General features: G+C 37.5%; 1 protein-coding gene across 2 annotated transcripts in view; it reads right to left on the bottom strand.

The window, feature by feature from the left end:
• Positions 1–16534, bottom strand: part of SLC26A4 (solute carrier family 26 member 4) — a 57909-nt gene that overhangs the window by 36031 nt on the left and 5344 nt on the right. For both annotated transcript variants that reach the window (XM_003268136.3, XM_030826516.1), the window contains exons 4-6: positions 8829–8939; positions 6712–6896; positions 5951–6115 (exon numbers count right to left, since the gene is read on the bottom strand). In XM_003268136.3, the coding sequence (XP_003268184.1) occupies positions 5951–6115; positions 6712–6896; positions 8829–8939 (461 nt within the window). The remainder of the gene's footprint in view (positions 1–5950; positions 6116–6711; positions 6897–8828; positions 8940–16534) is intronic.

The following is a 16534-nucleotide window of genomic DNA, read 5'->3' as shown; positions in this document are numbered from 1 at the left end:
AGATAGGATTATATCACATAATAAGATAAGACTATATTATATAATAAGGTCATATCACATAATAAAAGACTATATTATATAATAAGATAAGGTTATATTATATAACATAAGATTATATAATAAGATAAAGTTATATTATATAAGATAAGATTATATAATAAGATAAAATTATATAATAAGATAAGATTATATAATAAGATAAGATTATATTATATAATATGAGATTATATTATATAATAAGATAAGATTATATTATGTAATAAGATAAGATTATATTATATAATAAGATAAGATTATATTATGTAATAAGATAAGATTATATTATGTAATAAGATAAGATTATATTATGTAATAAGATAAGATTATATTATGTAATAAGATAAGATTATATAAGATAAGATTATATTATGTAAAAAGATAAGATTATATAAGATTATATTATGTAACAATATAAGATTATATTATGTAATAATATAAGATTATATTATGTAATATAAGATTATATTATGTAATAATATAAGATTATATTATGTAATAATATAAGATTATATTATGTAATATAAGATTATATTATGTTATAAGATTATATTATGTAATAATATAAGATTATATTATGTAATATAAGATTATATTATGTAATAATATAAGATTATATTATGTAATATAAGATTATATTATGTAAAAATATAAGATTATATTATGTAATAGTATAGGATTATATTATGTAATAGTATAGGATTATATTATGTAATAGTATAGGATTATATTATGTAATAGTATAGGATTATATTATGTAATATAAGATTATACTGTGTAATAATAGAAGATTATACTATGTAATAATAGAAGATTATACTATGTAATAATAGAAGATTATATTATGTAATAGAAGATTATATTATGTAATAATATAAGACTATATTATGTAATAATATAAGACTATATTATGTAATAATATAAGACTATATTATGTAATATAAGACTATATTATGTAATATAAGACTATATTATGTAATATAAGACTATATTATGTAATATAAGATTACATTATGTAATAACATAAGATTACATTATGTAATAACATAAGATTACATTATGTAATAAGATTGCATTATGTAATAATATAAGATTATATGATAACAGATAAGATATTATATAATAAGATTACATTATATAATAAGATAGGATTATATCACATAATAAAAGACTATATTATATAATAAGATAAGGTTATATTATATAATATAAGATTATATAATAAGATAAAGTTATATTATATAAGATAAGATTATATAATAAGATAAGATTATATTATATAAGATTATATTATATAGGATTATATTATATAAGATTATATTATGTAAGATTATATTATATAAGATTATATAATAGGATAAGATATTATATAATATTATATAATAAGAAAAGATTATCTTATATAAGATTATATAATAGGATAAGATTATATTACATAAGATTATATAATAAGATAAGATTATATTATATAAGATTATATAATGAGATTATATTATATAATAAGATAAGATTATATTATATAATAATATAAGATTATACTTAACGACATAGCAATTAGACTCTACAAAAACACTGAACAGTACTTCTAATTTAGTTTACTGTTAAAATACCATAAAATATGTTAATAGTATGGATACACGTATGATTCTGTATTTTAACTTATTATTCCAAGTAATTCAAATTATGATAATGAATTTTTCATTATAGATAATATTTTACTGTATTTCCTGTTGTGTTTGGAAAATTTTAGGACAATTTCATTTAGATAATTTCTTTGTTCTTGCCCAGGATTACCTGGGTTTATGAAGCCATGAGAAAAAAATTATGCCCAATAATGTGTATGAGAAAATTGATCGGTTTACTATTGGAGCTGAATTTATTTTTGTTTTTTATCTCCATGAATATCACCAACCCTTCACAACCACCTTTTGCTGTCACGCATTTCCTTCCATATCTTTTGTGTATACATGTATATATCAATCCTTAAAGTGTTACTCTAATATAATGGTATAAATTTTACATACTGAAGTAGGTACAAAGTAACAAATCTAATCAAGCTTAGTGGTGGCTTTCAAAGCTCTCACCCTTGTCTACTGAGACAAACCATTCAAATTGAACGGTGGAAAATCAACCCCTAAGTGGACTGGGATTTGCTTAGATAACTGAGTAGCTACATGGTAGCATCAAGGGTATTAACTAACTCTAAATTGCTGCCAATACCCTGTCATTCTCCCTTCTGCCTCCTACATCCAGTATCTCTGACATTTGTAAATTAACTGATTTCTTTTTCTTCTAATATTTTCTCCCCTATTTCTTTGCATTCATTATTTCTAGCTGTCAGTGCCCCTTTGGGGGAGAGGCCAGGACAAACCAAAGTGCAACCTTAGAACAAAGATAAGTTAACATTCCAGGTAAAGTATTTTGCAACAATCTTACAATCTTTCCTGGGAGAATCCTCTACTACTCTGCCTTTATTGAAGGATTATTTCATGTATAATTGTAATGCTGATGTCATAAGCAAAATTCTCTGTTCAGGGACTAAGCAGCTCATTTAACCCTACGCAATCATTTTCAGACCTGCTGTTTTTTGTTTTTTTTTTTGTTTTCAGAAGAGCAAACTTATATTCACCACCATATAGAGATGACTGAAATACCTTCTCCAACTTGGGTGGCCTGTGAGGAGTTTCTTGCAAAATTCTATGCTGTATGCTAAACTGAGACTTCAAGAAAAATATTCAACAGGAAATAAGTTACATAATGACTGCACTTGGTTTAAAAACTATTTTTGACCTTGGCCTAGTGTTTCCTGGTCACTTTTGTCCCTGTCAAAGTGAAATCATTTGCAGAAAGTTTCTTATTAAACATAATCCCACAAGACCAGAACTATTTCTCCTGTTCTGCAGGGGTCCTGCAATGGCCATGGACCCAGGTCAACAATTAGTTTGGACCTCTTGTGATCTGTGTAGATGAAGGCCTAGCAATGTTTGCCCAATGAGGTGAGTATACTCAGTAAGAGATGTCTTGGTAGGTTAATGAGTCACTGGGTTTGTATAGGGAGTGAACAGTGCCTGGCACGTGGTAAGTATTCAATATATGTTTATTGAATAGATAAACTGAATGAATGAGAATGAAGGAATAAATGAGTGAACATTTGATGGAGAAAATGTAAAAGTAAGTAAAAGAAAGATGTGCCAGGGGCTGCAAAAGTTACAGAGCCTGTCAAAATAAGGCAGCCAGAGGCTCAAAAAGAACTAAGGATTGGCCAAGTGCAGTGGCTCACACCTATAATCCCAACACATTAGGAGGCATGCAGTAAGAGGACTGCTTGAGGCCAGGGGTTCAAGACCAGCCTGGGCGACATTGCAAAACCCCTGTCTCTACCAAAATAAAATCTTAAAATTTTTAATTTTAATTTTAAAATATGGGCTGGACATGGTGGCTCACTCCTGTAATCCCAGAACTTTGGGAGGCCAAGGTGAGAGGATCACTTGAACTCAGGAGTTTGAGACTAACCTGGGCAACATAGCGAGACATTGCCTCCACTAAAATTCAACAAAGAAAAAGAAAATTAGCCAGGTGTGGTGGTGCACGCCTGTAGTTCCAGCTACTCATGAGGCTGAGGGGGAAGAATCACTTGACACAGGGAGATGGACGTTGCAGTGAGCTATGACTGTGCTACTGTGTTCCAGCCCAGGCAATAGGGCAAGACCCTGTCTCAAAAAAAAAAACTTCCTTTTTAATAGAAAACTGAGGATTTGACAGGAAAAATATATCAAGAATGACCCATATAATGCTGAATCAAAAACTTTTGCTAATGTTTCATAATAGGCTGGGTCCAGAGGAAATGAACGGCGAGCTTCATGAGGTCTATTCATCTGTGATAATAATAATAATAATAATAAACTCAATTCTTACTATGTGCCAGATATTGTGCTAAGTGCCTTACACATATATTCTTTTTCAATCCTCACTGCTCTAAGAGGTAGCTACTATTAATACTCCCATTTTACAATTGAGGACACTGAGGCTTAGGGAAGTTGAGTATAAACATCATGGGTAGTGGGTGGAGAACCAAGACGCCAACTCAAGTCTATTGAAGTTCAAAGTCCGTGATCTTTTTTGTTTGTTTTTGGTTTTTTGTTTGTTGTTGCTGTTATTGTTGTTTGAGACAGGGTCTCACTCCAATCACCCAGGCTGGAAGGCAGTGGCATGATCTTGGCTCACTGCAGCTTCAACTTCCTGAGCTCAGGTGATCCTCTCACCTCAGCCTCCCAAGTAGCTGGGACTACAGGTGCGTGCCACCATGCATGTCTAATTTTTTTTTGTATTATTAGTAGGGACAAGGTTTTGTCATGTTGCCCAAGCTGATCTTGAACTCATGGGCTCAAGTGATCCACCTGTGTCAGCCTCCCAAACTGCTGGGATTACAGGCATGAGCCACCACACCTAGCCTCATGATCTTAATCACTATGTTATTCTGCCTCCTCTGTCTATTCTCACTGTTTAGCATAGTACCCGGCCTGTAGTAAGCACTTGGTAATATTTGTTGAATGGATGGAGTGTAATAGTATGGGATTATGGCACTGTTATAAAATTGAGCAATTCTTGACATACTCACCAATTCTCAGATATGTGTACATGGCCTTACATTGTTTTAGAAGCTAATCGGTGGGTCTTTAAAGACTCAAACTCCATTCTTAATGTTGACACATTATTTTTGTATGGTATCATTCCCCCCAAGCTAGGATGACATCATGTTACTATTATCACCATTTTTCAAGCATCAATAACATGCTTTATATAGAACACATTTTTAGATCCCAAACCTTTTTCAAATCTAATTAGTGTGATCTACATCCTGCTTTTGCATTTCTTTTGCATGGTGAATCATCTCTGAATCTAATGTTCCTTTCCATCCATAATTGTTGAGACATTTACATTATGCATTTTATGGACCCTCATGGTTAGAAAAAGCTTTTAGAGATACATCTCCAATCATTTCATTTCACTAATGAAAAAGAAAAGATGCCTTGAAATAATCATTTCAAAATAACTCCTTTAGAGTACTTGTTATGTACCAGCCCCTGGGCCAAGTGCTTATCTATTCTTATTTAACAATCCAATGAGGCATATACTATTACTAACCCAATTTTGCAGAGAAGGAAACTGAGGCATGGTGATTGGCTCACATGGCTAGTAGACACTAGAGCCAGAATTTGAATCAAGGTCTATCCAGTTCTAAAACTGAGCTTTCAATTAGCACCCTACATGATGTATCCAGGGTCACTTACCTGTTAGAGACAAAGCTGAGGCTGGAAATCAAGTCTGTTACATTCCAGAGCAGCCTTTACTTCATTAGACCACTTTGTTTTCATTAATGTTTTTAAGTACAATGATATTTCTGACAGAAGCAACCAAATGTTTTCAATGGCTCCCAAAGTATGCATAGAGAAATGTGGGTGCTCCAGACTCAAGTTTTGTTTTGTTTTGGTTTTGTTTTTGTTTGAAACAGGTTCTTGCTCTGTCACCCAGGGTGGAGTGCAGTGGGGCGATCACAGCTCACTGCAGCCTCAACCTCCAGGGCTCAGGAGATCTTCCCACCTCAGCCTCCCAAGTAGCTGAGACTACAAGTGTGCACCACCACACCTGGCAAATTTTCAGATTTTTGGATTTTTTCTATTTTTTCTTTTCTTTTCTTTTTCTTTTTTCTTTTTTTTTTTTTTAGAGATGAGGTCTCACCATATTGCCCAGGCTGGTCTCAAACTCCTGGACGCAAGCGATCTGCACACCTCGGCCTTCCAAACTGCTGGGATTACAGGTGTGAGCCACTACGCCTGGCCCAGGCTCAGAGAATGAATACAATTGTTTCTGGAATGAACAGTGACCTACCCCTGGAGCAAGAAGCAACACTTACATAGATAATAGAGAGAACTCCATTATAGTTTTTGGTTGAAACATTGAGGACAATCTTTAGCTGTGAGACCAGCACTTGGAAGGCAGCAGCTGTTGTGAAGCCACCAACCAAAGGATCTGCCAAGTACCTCACTATGAATCCAATCTGCAAGCCGCCAAATATCAACTACGATAAGGAAAAGGAAAGAAAAATTAAACGTTTGCCTGAGATAGAAACCTACTCTCTGGAAATACTAAATCAAGCTTAATACCAATGAAAACACTAGTAGCCTGCCTGTAGCACAAAAATACTGGTAGAAAAAAATATGAATTTCTTAATGCCCTATCACTCGCCTCCCTCCGCCACTCTAAAATTTGAAAACTAAGTGTAATAAAAACCTTGAAGTATTTCCATACATGTACTCAGAAAAGCAAAAATCCATAGCTTATTTCTGTGGCTTTCAGTCCTGTGTCTCCGCTCACCAGAACACTTTTTCTCCTTTGTGGATTCCCGTATATTTCCCTTCTCTCATCCTCAATTGAATCTCACATGTTCTTCTGAGCTTTTTTTCTGTCTCTGACTTTGATGATAAGTGAGCCTTAATAAGTGGGGTCTTGCTGACTATTTTAGCATCTGACCTAAAACAACGTAACTTAGAAAATAATTTTGGGTTTCAGGAAATTACTTTGTTTTGTTTTTAGAAGAATCTTAAGTCCATATGCTTTAAAGTTAATTTCAAATAAAAATTACACCAATCTATATTTTACTTGTAAGTTCATTACCTGTATGATTCCAACCAGCAGAGTCAGGGCACTGGCAATCAGGACTCTAGCTGTATCTCTAGCTGCAGTGTCTATCATGGTAGTATTTAATACAGTTCCATTGCTGCTGGATACGAGAAAGTGTTCGTCGGGGGCCATGCTCAGAACAACAGATCCCACCATTAAACTCACCACTGGAAAAGGTCCTGGGGGAAAAAAGTCTCTAACAATTAATCAGTTATTAATCACAAATGTTCAATGTGTCTGCATAGGATTTAAAAAATGTATAAAAGATTTAGCTGTGACTAGGAAAATATTGTTTGTTCACGAAAGAAGCTGAGCCGGACACAGTGGATCACATCTGTAATTGCAGCACTTTGGGAGACTCAGGTGGGAAGATCACTTGAGCCCAGGAGTTCCAGACCAGCCTAAGCAACATAGTAAAACCCCACCTCTACCAAAATAAGACAAAAATTAGCTGGGTGTGGTGCTGAGTGCCTATGGTCCCAGCTACTTGGGAGGCTGAGGTGGGGGGATTGCTTGAGCTGGGGAGGTGGAGGCTGCAGTGAGCTGAGATCATGCCACCGCACTCCAGCCTAGATGACAGAGCCAGATTCTGTCTCAACAACAACAACAACAACAAAAAGAAGCTAAAAAAGCAGATATCTCGAGGCGTTCATGACCTAGAAATAGGCGAAAGAGACATGTAGGTAGATTATTATAATACAACATTCAGGATGCTTCGTGAGTATATCAAAAGGTCGTCTAACCTGTCTATGTGTGATCCTCATGTGTATGGGTGGTGGGGACGGGGATGAGAGTTGTCAGGAAAGGTTTTCTGGCAAAGGTAGCACATACATTGAGTGTTTACTTGTTCCACTCAACTTTTATTTCATATAATCTCATTAATTTCCTAGAGTGTCCAATGTCCTGATGATCTCTATGGATCTGAGTACCTTGATCGATATCACAGGGTCCAAGTTAGGATTAAAAAAACAGCAAAGGGAGTATGAAGTTTCTTTCCCTTTTTGTAAGAGAAAACATTTTTTCATATCAAATGTCAACCTGTAAGATTTTATATTTTAAAAAATATTATGTTTTTCCAGCAACTGCTCCGTTCACTACTGTTATTTTTATCCATGATGATGATGATGATTCTACCCTTTCATCATGGAAGCCTTTATGGTTTTGAGGTCTCAAAACCCAACCCCAATCACCTGGAATATCTCAATGTATAGAATACCAAAGAGAAAAATCAGCTTCCACGTTCCTCATCTAGTCAAGCACTCAACACTAATTGATTCTCCAAGGTGTGGAAGTTCTTTCAATCAATAACCTCTTTCTGATCTCCTTCTGAGGAAATACAAGTAAGGACAAAAACATGGGTTGGAGATAAAGTAGATGGTTGCATTTATTTCAAGAGGATCATCGAGGTAGGCATGTCTAGCCAGCAGATGGATGTAGGAGCAAAATTTTCTCTGGTATAAATGTCAAAGTCACAAAATAGCATTAAAACACTCATTTACTAGGACATTCTAACAAGCGAGAATTCAAATTTTAGGAATAGCAGGAAAACTTATTATAAGCCATACCAAAAAAGAAAGCCAAGCTTAGCTTCTAAATTGTTTTGGTAAGATTTTGCCAGTCTTTTAATATTAGTGATTTAAAATAAGTATGCTCTTTAATTAAATCATGAACATGTATTTGATGACCATACTTAGTAATTTCTAAGTTAATCTAGTAAAATGGTTGGTTCAAAGACCTTGTGTCATTTTTTCCCGGTCATTATGACTCCAAAAATGGAGTCAAATTTACTACGTTTTTAAAAACCAAAACATGCTAAAATGTTAAGGTAGGCTGTCATTTTCAGTTTTTCGATTTTTCCCCCTTCATTAAAAAAGTTACCTAACATCATTGAATACAAAAAGCAGGCAAAACACTGAAATCCCATTTCCCTGAGAACATTAACACAGATATATTAGGTTGGTGCAAAAGTAATTGTGGTTTTCACAATTAAAAGTATAATTGCGAAAACCGCAATTACTTTTGCACCAATATAATAGAGGTATAATGCACTTAATATAGCCAAAACACTTTAAATATGAGAAAATATAATTGTAAAATATGCTTATAATTACCAACTGAGATATGTCTTGATGTTCCAAAGATAAAGTATGTCAGGATAGGGAAAAACGCAGAGTAGAGACCATATCCAACAGGAACTGCAGCTAGTAGGGCATATGCCATCCCTGAAAGCACATCCAAAGTGATTACATTCACAAACCAAAGTTATAGTATGCAGAAAGTCCTCAACTTACAATGGTTCCACTTATGACTTTGACTTTATGATGGTGCAAAAGCAATATGCATTCAGTAGAAACCATACTTTAAGTAACCATACAACCATTCCGTTTTTCACTTTCAGTACATTATTCAGTAAATTACATGGGATATTCAATACTTTATTATAAAATAGGCTTGTGTTAGATTATTTTGCCCAACTGTAGGTTATTATAAGTATTCTGAGCACCTTTCAGGTAGAATAGCCTAAGTGATGACGTTCCATAGGTTAGGTGTATTAAGTGCATTTTTGACTTAAAATGTGTTCAACTTGCAATGGGTTATTAGGATGTAACTCATGATAAGTAGAGGAGTATCTGTCTTTCTACTGCGTAAAGAAGGGCCTTTACACAGATACTCTCCATTTACAGTTTCAACAGATCAGCCTGTCCTGAGTTGGTCTCCTTATCTTGCATGCACACTGGCTATGCTAGGATGCAAACAGGATCCAAATCACCTGCAACAATGATTGCATCTACAAACATCACCTGCTCAAATGAATTGACTCAATTGATCAGTAATTCAGTCTTCCACTAATCGGATCAGCAGGAAAAAAAAATCAAGTCAAATGTTGATTAAAAACTTGGTCAGGCCCGGTGTCCTACGCCTATAATCCCAGTGCTTTGGGAAGCCATAGGAAGGAGTAGCAGTTGAGCCCAGGAGTTTGAGACCAGCCTGGAAAACATAGCAAAACTCCATCTCTACAATAAAATGAATGAGCCCAGCATATTGGTTCACACCTGTAGTCCTAGTTATTAAGGAGGCTGAGGCAGGAGGATTGTTTGAACCCAGGAGTTTGAGGTTACAGCAAGCTATGATCGTGCCACTGCACTCCAGCCTGGGCAACAGAGCAAGACTTTGTGTCTAAAAAAGAAAAAAAAATTTTTGGTCAATTCACTCCAAAGGCTCAGATCAGTTTTGCACAGAAGTAGTTGTGTCTGAGCTCAGTGTTTCTCTGCGTTCTGAGGGACAGAGTCATTGTTACACTGCCCTTTCTCCTTTCTTGGTGAGGAAGAAAAGTTAGACCCAAAGCAAAAATATGATAATTATACTCAGCAGCAGACAAGACAACTCTACCCTGGGGAAGTTGACCAACTCCTCCACTAGGCAATGGCAGCAGCCCCAGACCCACTAATGCTTGACTATAGAGAAATCAACATTCTAGTTTACATGAGGGTTAGAAGAGGATAATGACGTTCTTTTCCTTGGTTAAATACTTAGGTAGTCAGCATATCTTACTCTGTTTTACCTCCTCACCCTTCACTCACTCACAATGAGAGAAAATCAAGCCTTTTGACCCTTGAGTCATTAATAAGGAATTACATTTATAGTAGTTTATTAAAAATGGCAACAGCCTGAATATGCTGGCCCCCAGGCACTCAGTATTACTTATCAGATAAATGTCCCCAAGCAGGGAAGTGGTTAACTAAGTTATGCTTCATACTCGTAATTCTATGAAATGAAATTGATGTGATGCTCAGAAGTACATTCACTAACGTGGAGAGATGGGATAAAGGGAAAAAAGTGAGTAAAATCAAGATTCAAAACTGATAGGTATATATGCTCCTACTTTTATAAAAAATACACTCCCACTCCAGCCTGTGGGAGTGTATGCATTAAAGAATCTGGAGGGGCCGGGCATGGTGAGTCACACCTGTAATCCCAGCACTTTGGGAGGCTGAGGTGGGTGGATCATGAGGTCAGGAGCTCAAGACCACCCTGGCCAAGATGGTGAAACCCCATCTCTACTAAAAATACAAAAATTAGCCAGGCGTGGGGGTGGGCACCTGTAATCCCAGCTACTCAGGAGGCTGAGGCAGAGAACTGCTTGAACCCAGGAGGCGGAGGTTTCAGTGAGCTGAGATTGTGCCACTGCATTCCAGCCTGGGCAACAGAGCAAGAGTCCATCTCAAAAAAAGTTAAAAAAAAATCTGGAGGTATTTTGAATAAAATATGAAGTAATTCACATATACAAGAAACACAATACACAGTGAATAATATAATAAACTTTCATGTATCCATCATCTAGCTTAAGAAATAAATTACTGCCATTGCAGTGGAAACTCTCAGTATACTCTTCCTCAATCAAATCCTCTTTCCTCCCTCCACCCTCAGAAGGCAACAATTATCCTGAATTTGGGGCTTATTATTTCCAGACATTTCGTTAGACTTTTATATAGATAAGTATTTATGTGTCTAATAAGATATTTACTAAAATATCAATGGGTTATCTGTATGGTAGGATCAGAGGAGACTTCTAGTTTGTGGTGAAGGTATTTTTTCATGTTCCTTATATGTATTTTCTAGTTTTCTACAATGAGCATTCATTCATTCAACAACAGTTGATTATGCACCTACGATGCGTCAGGCACTGTTAAAATAAAGTCTCTGCCCTTGTGGAGTTTGTCTTCTAGAAAATATATCTACTAGTGCAATTGTTTTAATATATAAATTACAAACAGGAATTGCAATAGTCACTAGTCCCAAGAGCATGGAATAAAATAGGAAGGTGACTCCACAGAAGGAAGACAAGAAAAGAAGGAGCAGGGGATGAAAGCACAACTTGTCTATTTCATATGGACATTTTTCAAGTCCTTCTAAAACTTCCATTTCCCCAAACTAGGCTCTGCAGTTCTTAATATGCCTGGAAAAGGGGAACTTTTCAGTTTTGATATAGAGTGTCCCATTTAGGGACCACTACTACTCAAATATACTGGAATCATCTTTATTATAAAGAAACTTGGGGCCGGGCGCGGTGGCTCACGCTTGTAATCCCAGCACTTTGGGAGGCCGAGGCGGGCGGATCACGAGGTCAGGAGATCGAGACCACGGTGAAACCCCGTCTCTACTAAAAATACAAAAAATTAGCCGGGCGTGGTGGCGGGCGCCTGTAGTCCCAGCTACTCGGAGAGGCTGAGGCAGGAGAATGGCGTGAACCCGGGAGGCGGAGCTTGCAGTGAGCCCAGATGGTGCCACTGCACTCCAGCCTGGGCGACAGAGCGAGACTCCGTCTCAAAAAAAAAAAAAAAAAAAAAAAGAAACTTGGTACAACAGTTTTAAAATTACACAATTTGTAAAGAAATCTGGGGCCAGGTGTGATGGCTCATGACTGTAATCCTAGCATTTTGGGAGGCTGAGGTGGGGAGATCACTGAGGCCAGGAGTTCAAGACCAGCCCGGCCAACATGGTGAAACCCCGTCTCTACTAAAAATACACAAATTAGCTGGAGGTGTTGGTACATGCCTGTAATTTCAGCTACTCAGGAGGCTGAGGCACAAGGATAGTTTGAACCCTGGAGGCAGTGGTTGCAATGAGCCAAGGCCACACCACTACACTCCAACCTGTGTGAGAGAGAGTCTCAAAAAAAAAAAATTAAAAGAAATCTGAGCCATCGATTTAAATGATAGAATTTCTCTGTTGGTAGTCATGATTTATAGGATGGTGACATATACTGACAAAGCAGGTGCTAATAAACAGTTGAAATTTATATTAAATTTAAATTTCTTCTAAAGGTAAAGCCTTCCACCATGTGAGGATGCAGCAAGGAGATGGGTCCTCACCAGAAACTGAATCTGCAGGCACCTTCTTGCTGCAGAAATAAATTTCTGTTGTTTGAACAAACAAATAAATAAAAGTCAAAAGGAGAAAGCAGACAGCAGACTCCTTAAAGTTGTGAATAAAAATAGCACTACAAGGGTTGCATCTATCTTTTGCTGTCTGATGGGAATTTGTTTTAATAACAAAAATCAGAAAGATCCCATCATCCTTAGCAACTTCCTGGCTTCCCAGTAACCTGAGCTGGTCTTCTCGGAGTCGTTCTACTACTCCTCAGCTGCTCAGCCAGTGGTTACGTCATGGACATTGTCAACACTGGAAACCACACCACCACCTCCAAAATCTGAATTTTGAGCCTCTCTCCAGCTACAGCCTCCAAGCCTTCCAGCTCACCTACTCCAGAATCCTTGTTGCAACATTTATTTGTGCTCACGAGGCTTCTAATCAATTAACCGATCCACTTTCTCCCTATCCTCCACACCTTCCTGTCTTCACTTCCACCCTTGCCCACACAGATTCCACGGAATTTTGCAAATATTCTTAACTCCTTTTTTTCACTTTCCCCTTCCTTCCTTTTCTTGTCTGGCAAAACTCCAGTTTGCTGACTTCAAACATCCACCTTTTCCATGACAGCCTTTGAGCAGCTAGATAAACTGGACAGAAGGCATCTACATCTGGGCTAACCAATTTCACGTAAAATGTGTGACCACAAGTGCTAGATGGACACTCAACACTGCCTGGGGACCCAATTACATTTCCTCAGGCGGTGTGCCTTTCCTCTCCTTGAGACAACTATTCAAACCTCCCCTACTTACCTCAATCTGCCCAAACCCTTCTCCACCAGACTCAAAGTTAAGAGACATATTTTGCATTTAATCGAAAACACAGAATCCATGAGATGCTCCCAAGTTGCTTTTCATCAAAATTTCAAACCTGTCTGCATCTGCACCATTTGGGCTATCTTCCTTTGAAAATGGAAGAAATATCCCTCCTGCCTTTAAGGAGTAATTCTCCTAGTTCTGTTCTCAAACCCCTCCACGTTTGCCCCTTTTTACTACTTTGCTTCTAGTTATTTATCTTGTACTTCTTGCACCACAGATCTCTTTCTTTCTACTAGGTCATTCCTATCGGTTCACAAATATGTTCTAGTATCTCCCATATTGAGAAAAACAAATTCTCCCTTCACTCTATTTTCATCTCTTATCTGCCTCTGATTCATGGCAAAACTTCTTAAAAGCAGTCTGTAATCCTTCATCATACCCCACCCCTCAGGCAAATTCAACACTCTCGGCCCCTCTATGCTTTTTTTTTTTTTTTTTTTTAACCTTCTCTCTTGGCTTCTGATCCCACATTCCTTTGGTTGTTCTTTGTCTTCAACTTCCTGCGCCCAGCTTTCTCAGGTTCTTGGCTGCCCCTCTCCTTGCCTTCCTAACTTCTAAATACTCTGGCTCCCTTTTCTTCTACACCTGCCCTTTCTTCCTAGGTAATCAGAGGCATTCCCACTCTTGTAAGTATCACCTCTTCAGCGATGCTTTCCTGATTTTTATGTCTAGCCTAGACCTCCCCTCTGACCTTCACACTTGCAGTAGCTCCCACTTCTCTATGTGGCATCTCCACTTAGATGTCTCACCCCTGCATCTCAAACTTAGCATATCCAAAAGGAAACTTGATTTCCTATCCCAAACCTGCTCCTCAGCCTGTCTTTGCCATTTAGATAAATGATGTAATGATCTATCCGGTTGCTCAAGCCAACAACCTTGGAGGCATCTGTGATTTTCATCCACACTCATCATTATGTGTCAGTGATTCTTGCTGTACAATATTTTCTAGATCTTGCAGCTCTCTTCATAGCCTGCCGCATCTAGTTCAAGCTGACACACCTATTCTCCCTTTAATTCACAGCAATATCCCCACAGGGCCAGGAATAGGATGAGGCAAATGAGGTGCCTAGGATACAATATTTAAAGAGGCATTCTGAGAGTGAGTGCCTCCCTTACCTCATCCTAATCCCAGTCCTGCCTCAATTTATTTCATGGTTTACTCACCCTCCCCCACTGCACTCACCCACACTACAATTCTTCCTTTTCCTCCCTGGAAAATACTAAGTTTTCTGGCCTCAGGGCCTTTGCACCTTTACCTGGTACACTCTTTTTTTCTGCTTATCACATGGCTGTCTCCTTCTCATTCTCTTGTCTTTGACTAAATTTCACCTTCTCAGTAAGGTCTTCCTTGACCATTATATCTAAAATAGACCTCCATTCCTGGCTGGGCACAGTGGCTCACACCTGTAATCCCAGCACTTTGGGAGGTCGAGGCAGGCAGATAACTTGAGCCTAGGAGTTCCAGATCAGCCTGGGCAACACGGTGAAACCCTGTCTCTACAAAAAATACAAAAATTAGCCAAGCATGATGGCACATGCTTGTAGTTCCAGCTACTGGGGAGGCTGAGATGGGAGGATCACCTGGGCCCAAGAGGCCAAGGCTGTGGTGAGCTGTGATCTCACCACTGCATTCCAGCCTGAGCAACAGAGCAAGACCCTGTCTCAAAAAAATATAAAAATAAAGACAATTAATCCCTATTACAGTATATTTAATCCACCACAATAAATATTGCAATCTATAATTATTTTTCTATTTATTTACTTATTTAATTCCCATCCCTACCCCTCAAAATAATTTTGCAAAGCTCCATGAAGTCAGCACCTGTGCCTGTTAATGAACCACTGCATCCACATGGCTGGATACCTGACCTACAGAATTAGTTTGTAAATATTTATTAAGTGAATGAATGATAAATGAATGTATAAGTGAGCCAGATTAACCTCCCAGAAATTCACCTTACACAGAAAACTTTATAGAGATAATGTTTCTAGAAAAGCATATTACCCATAAAGTAAGGAACTACACAATAGACACCGGATTAAAATCCCAGCTGTACCACTTACCAGCCACATGACCCTGGGCAAGATTTAATAGATTTTTCCCCTACTGAAAATGAAATAATAATAGACCTACCTAGCAGGATTGTTATGAGGATTAAATGAGATAACTGGCAACATTCTTACTTAGCATAGTGTCTCATGCTTATAAACAAAATGAATTCTTATAAGATACTTGTCTATGAAAACTGGGGAGACATGGAGCATGAACCACCATTTTTCATATATAAAGAAGATTCATTATCAGGAATGCAATTCAATCTTTTTCACTAAATATACCATCTATTATGTGCCTGTCTCTGTGCTAGGCACTTGCTGAACAAACATGAATTAGGCATGGTTCCTGCCCCCCCAGAGTCACAGGGTGTCACCATGTCACAGCCCTTGGAGCACAGTGTAGAATACTTGGCATTGTTTAACTTAGGAACCGCACAGCCCATTCTAGTCTCTCTTCCGTCCACCTTTGTAATTAAGAACATGCTTGATCAGGCTGAGGCTCCACCCTGGGTTCATAGGCCATCCTCCTTCTCTGCGGGCATCTACCTGGCCTGATCTGAGCAATCTTGAAAGCTCCATAGCCAAATTTTAGCTCACAATATTGCTCAACATTCATTACTAGCTTCTGAAATAGTCTATTTTCAAGCCATCCCCCCCCACCCTACTTCCCATCACTTGGCAAACTCAGACTTAGCCATCAGGGAAACTCAGCTTTGACATTCAACTTCCAGGAAGCTATTCAAGATCCCCTAAGCCCGCTTTGAGTGAACCTCATTTGCACTCCCTTAGCAAGTAATTTGCACTCCCCTGCCACAGCCCTTATCACATTGAATTGTTATCTCTTTCTCCATTGGACTATGAGTTCCTTGGAAGCAGAGGATGCATCTTATTCATGTCAGCATACCTAGTGCCTGGAACATATTAGGTGTTTCACAAATTATAATAAATAACGAAATTTCTGTTTTCATGATTCAGGGTCTTTGGGAAATTGGTCAGGGTGTTGAGGGTGGGGC

This window comes from Nomascus leucogenys, chromosome 13 (genome assembly GCF_006542625.1).
Source record: "Nomascus leucogenys isolate Asia chromosome 13, Asia_NLE_v1, whole genome shotgun sequence".
In the NCBI taxonomy this organism is placed as follows: domain Eukaryota; kingdom Metazoa; phylum Chordata; class Mammalia; order Primates; family Hylobatidae; genus Nomascus; species Nomascus leucogenys.
This window is presented reverse-complemented; position numbering and strand designations above follow the sequence as displayed.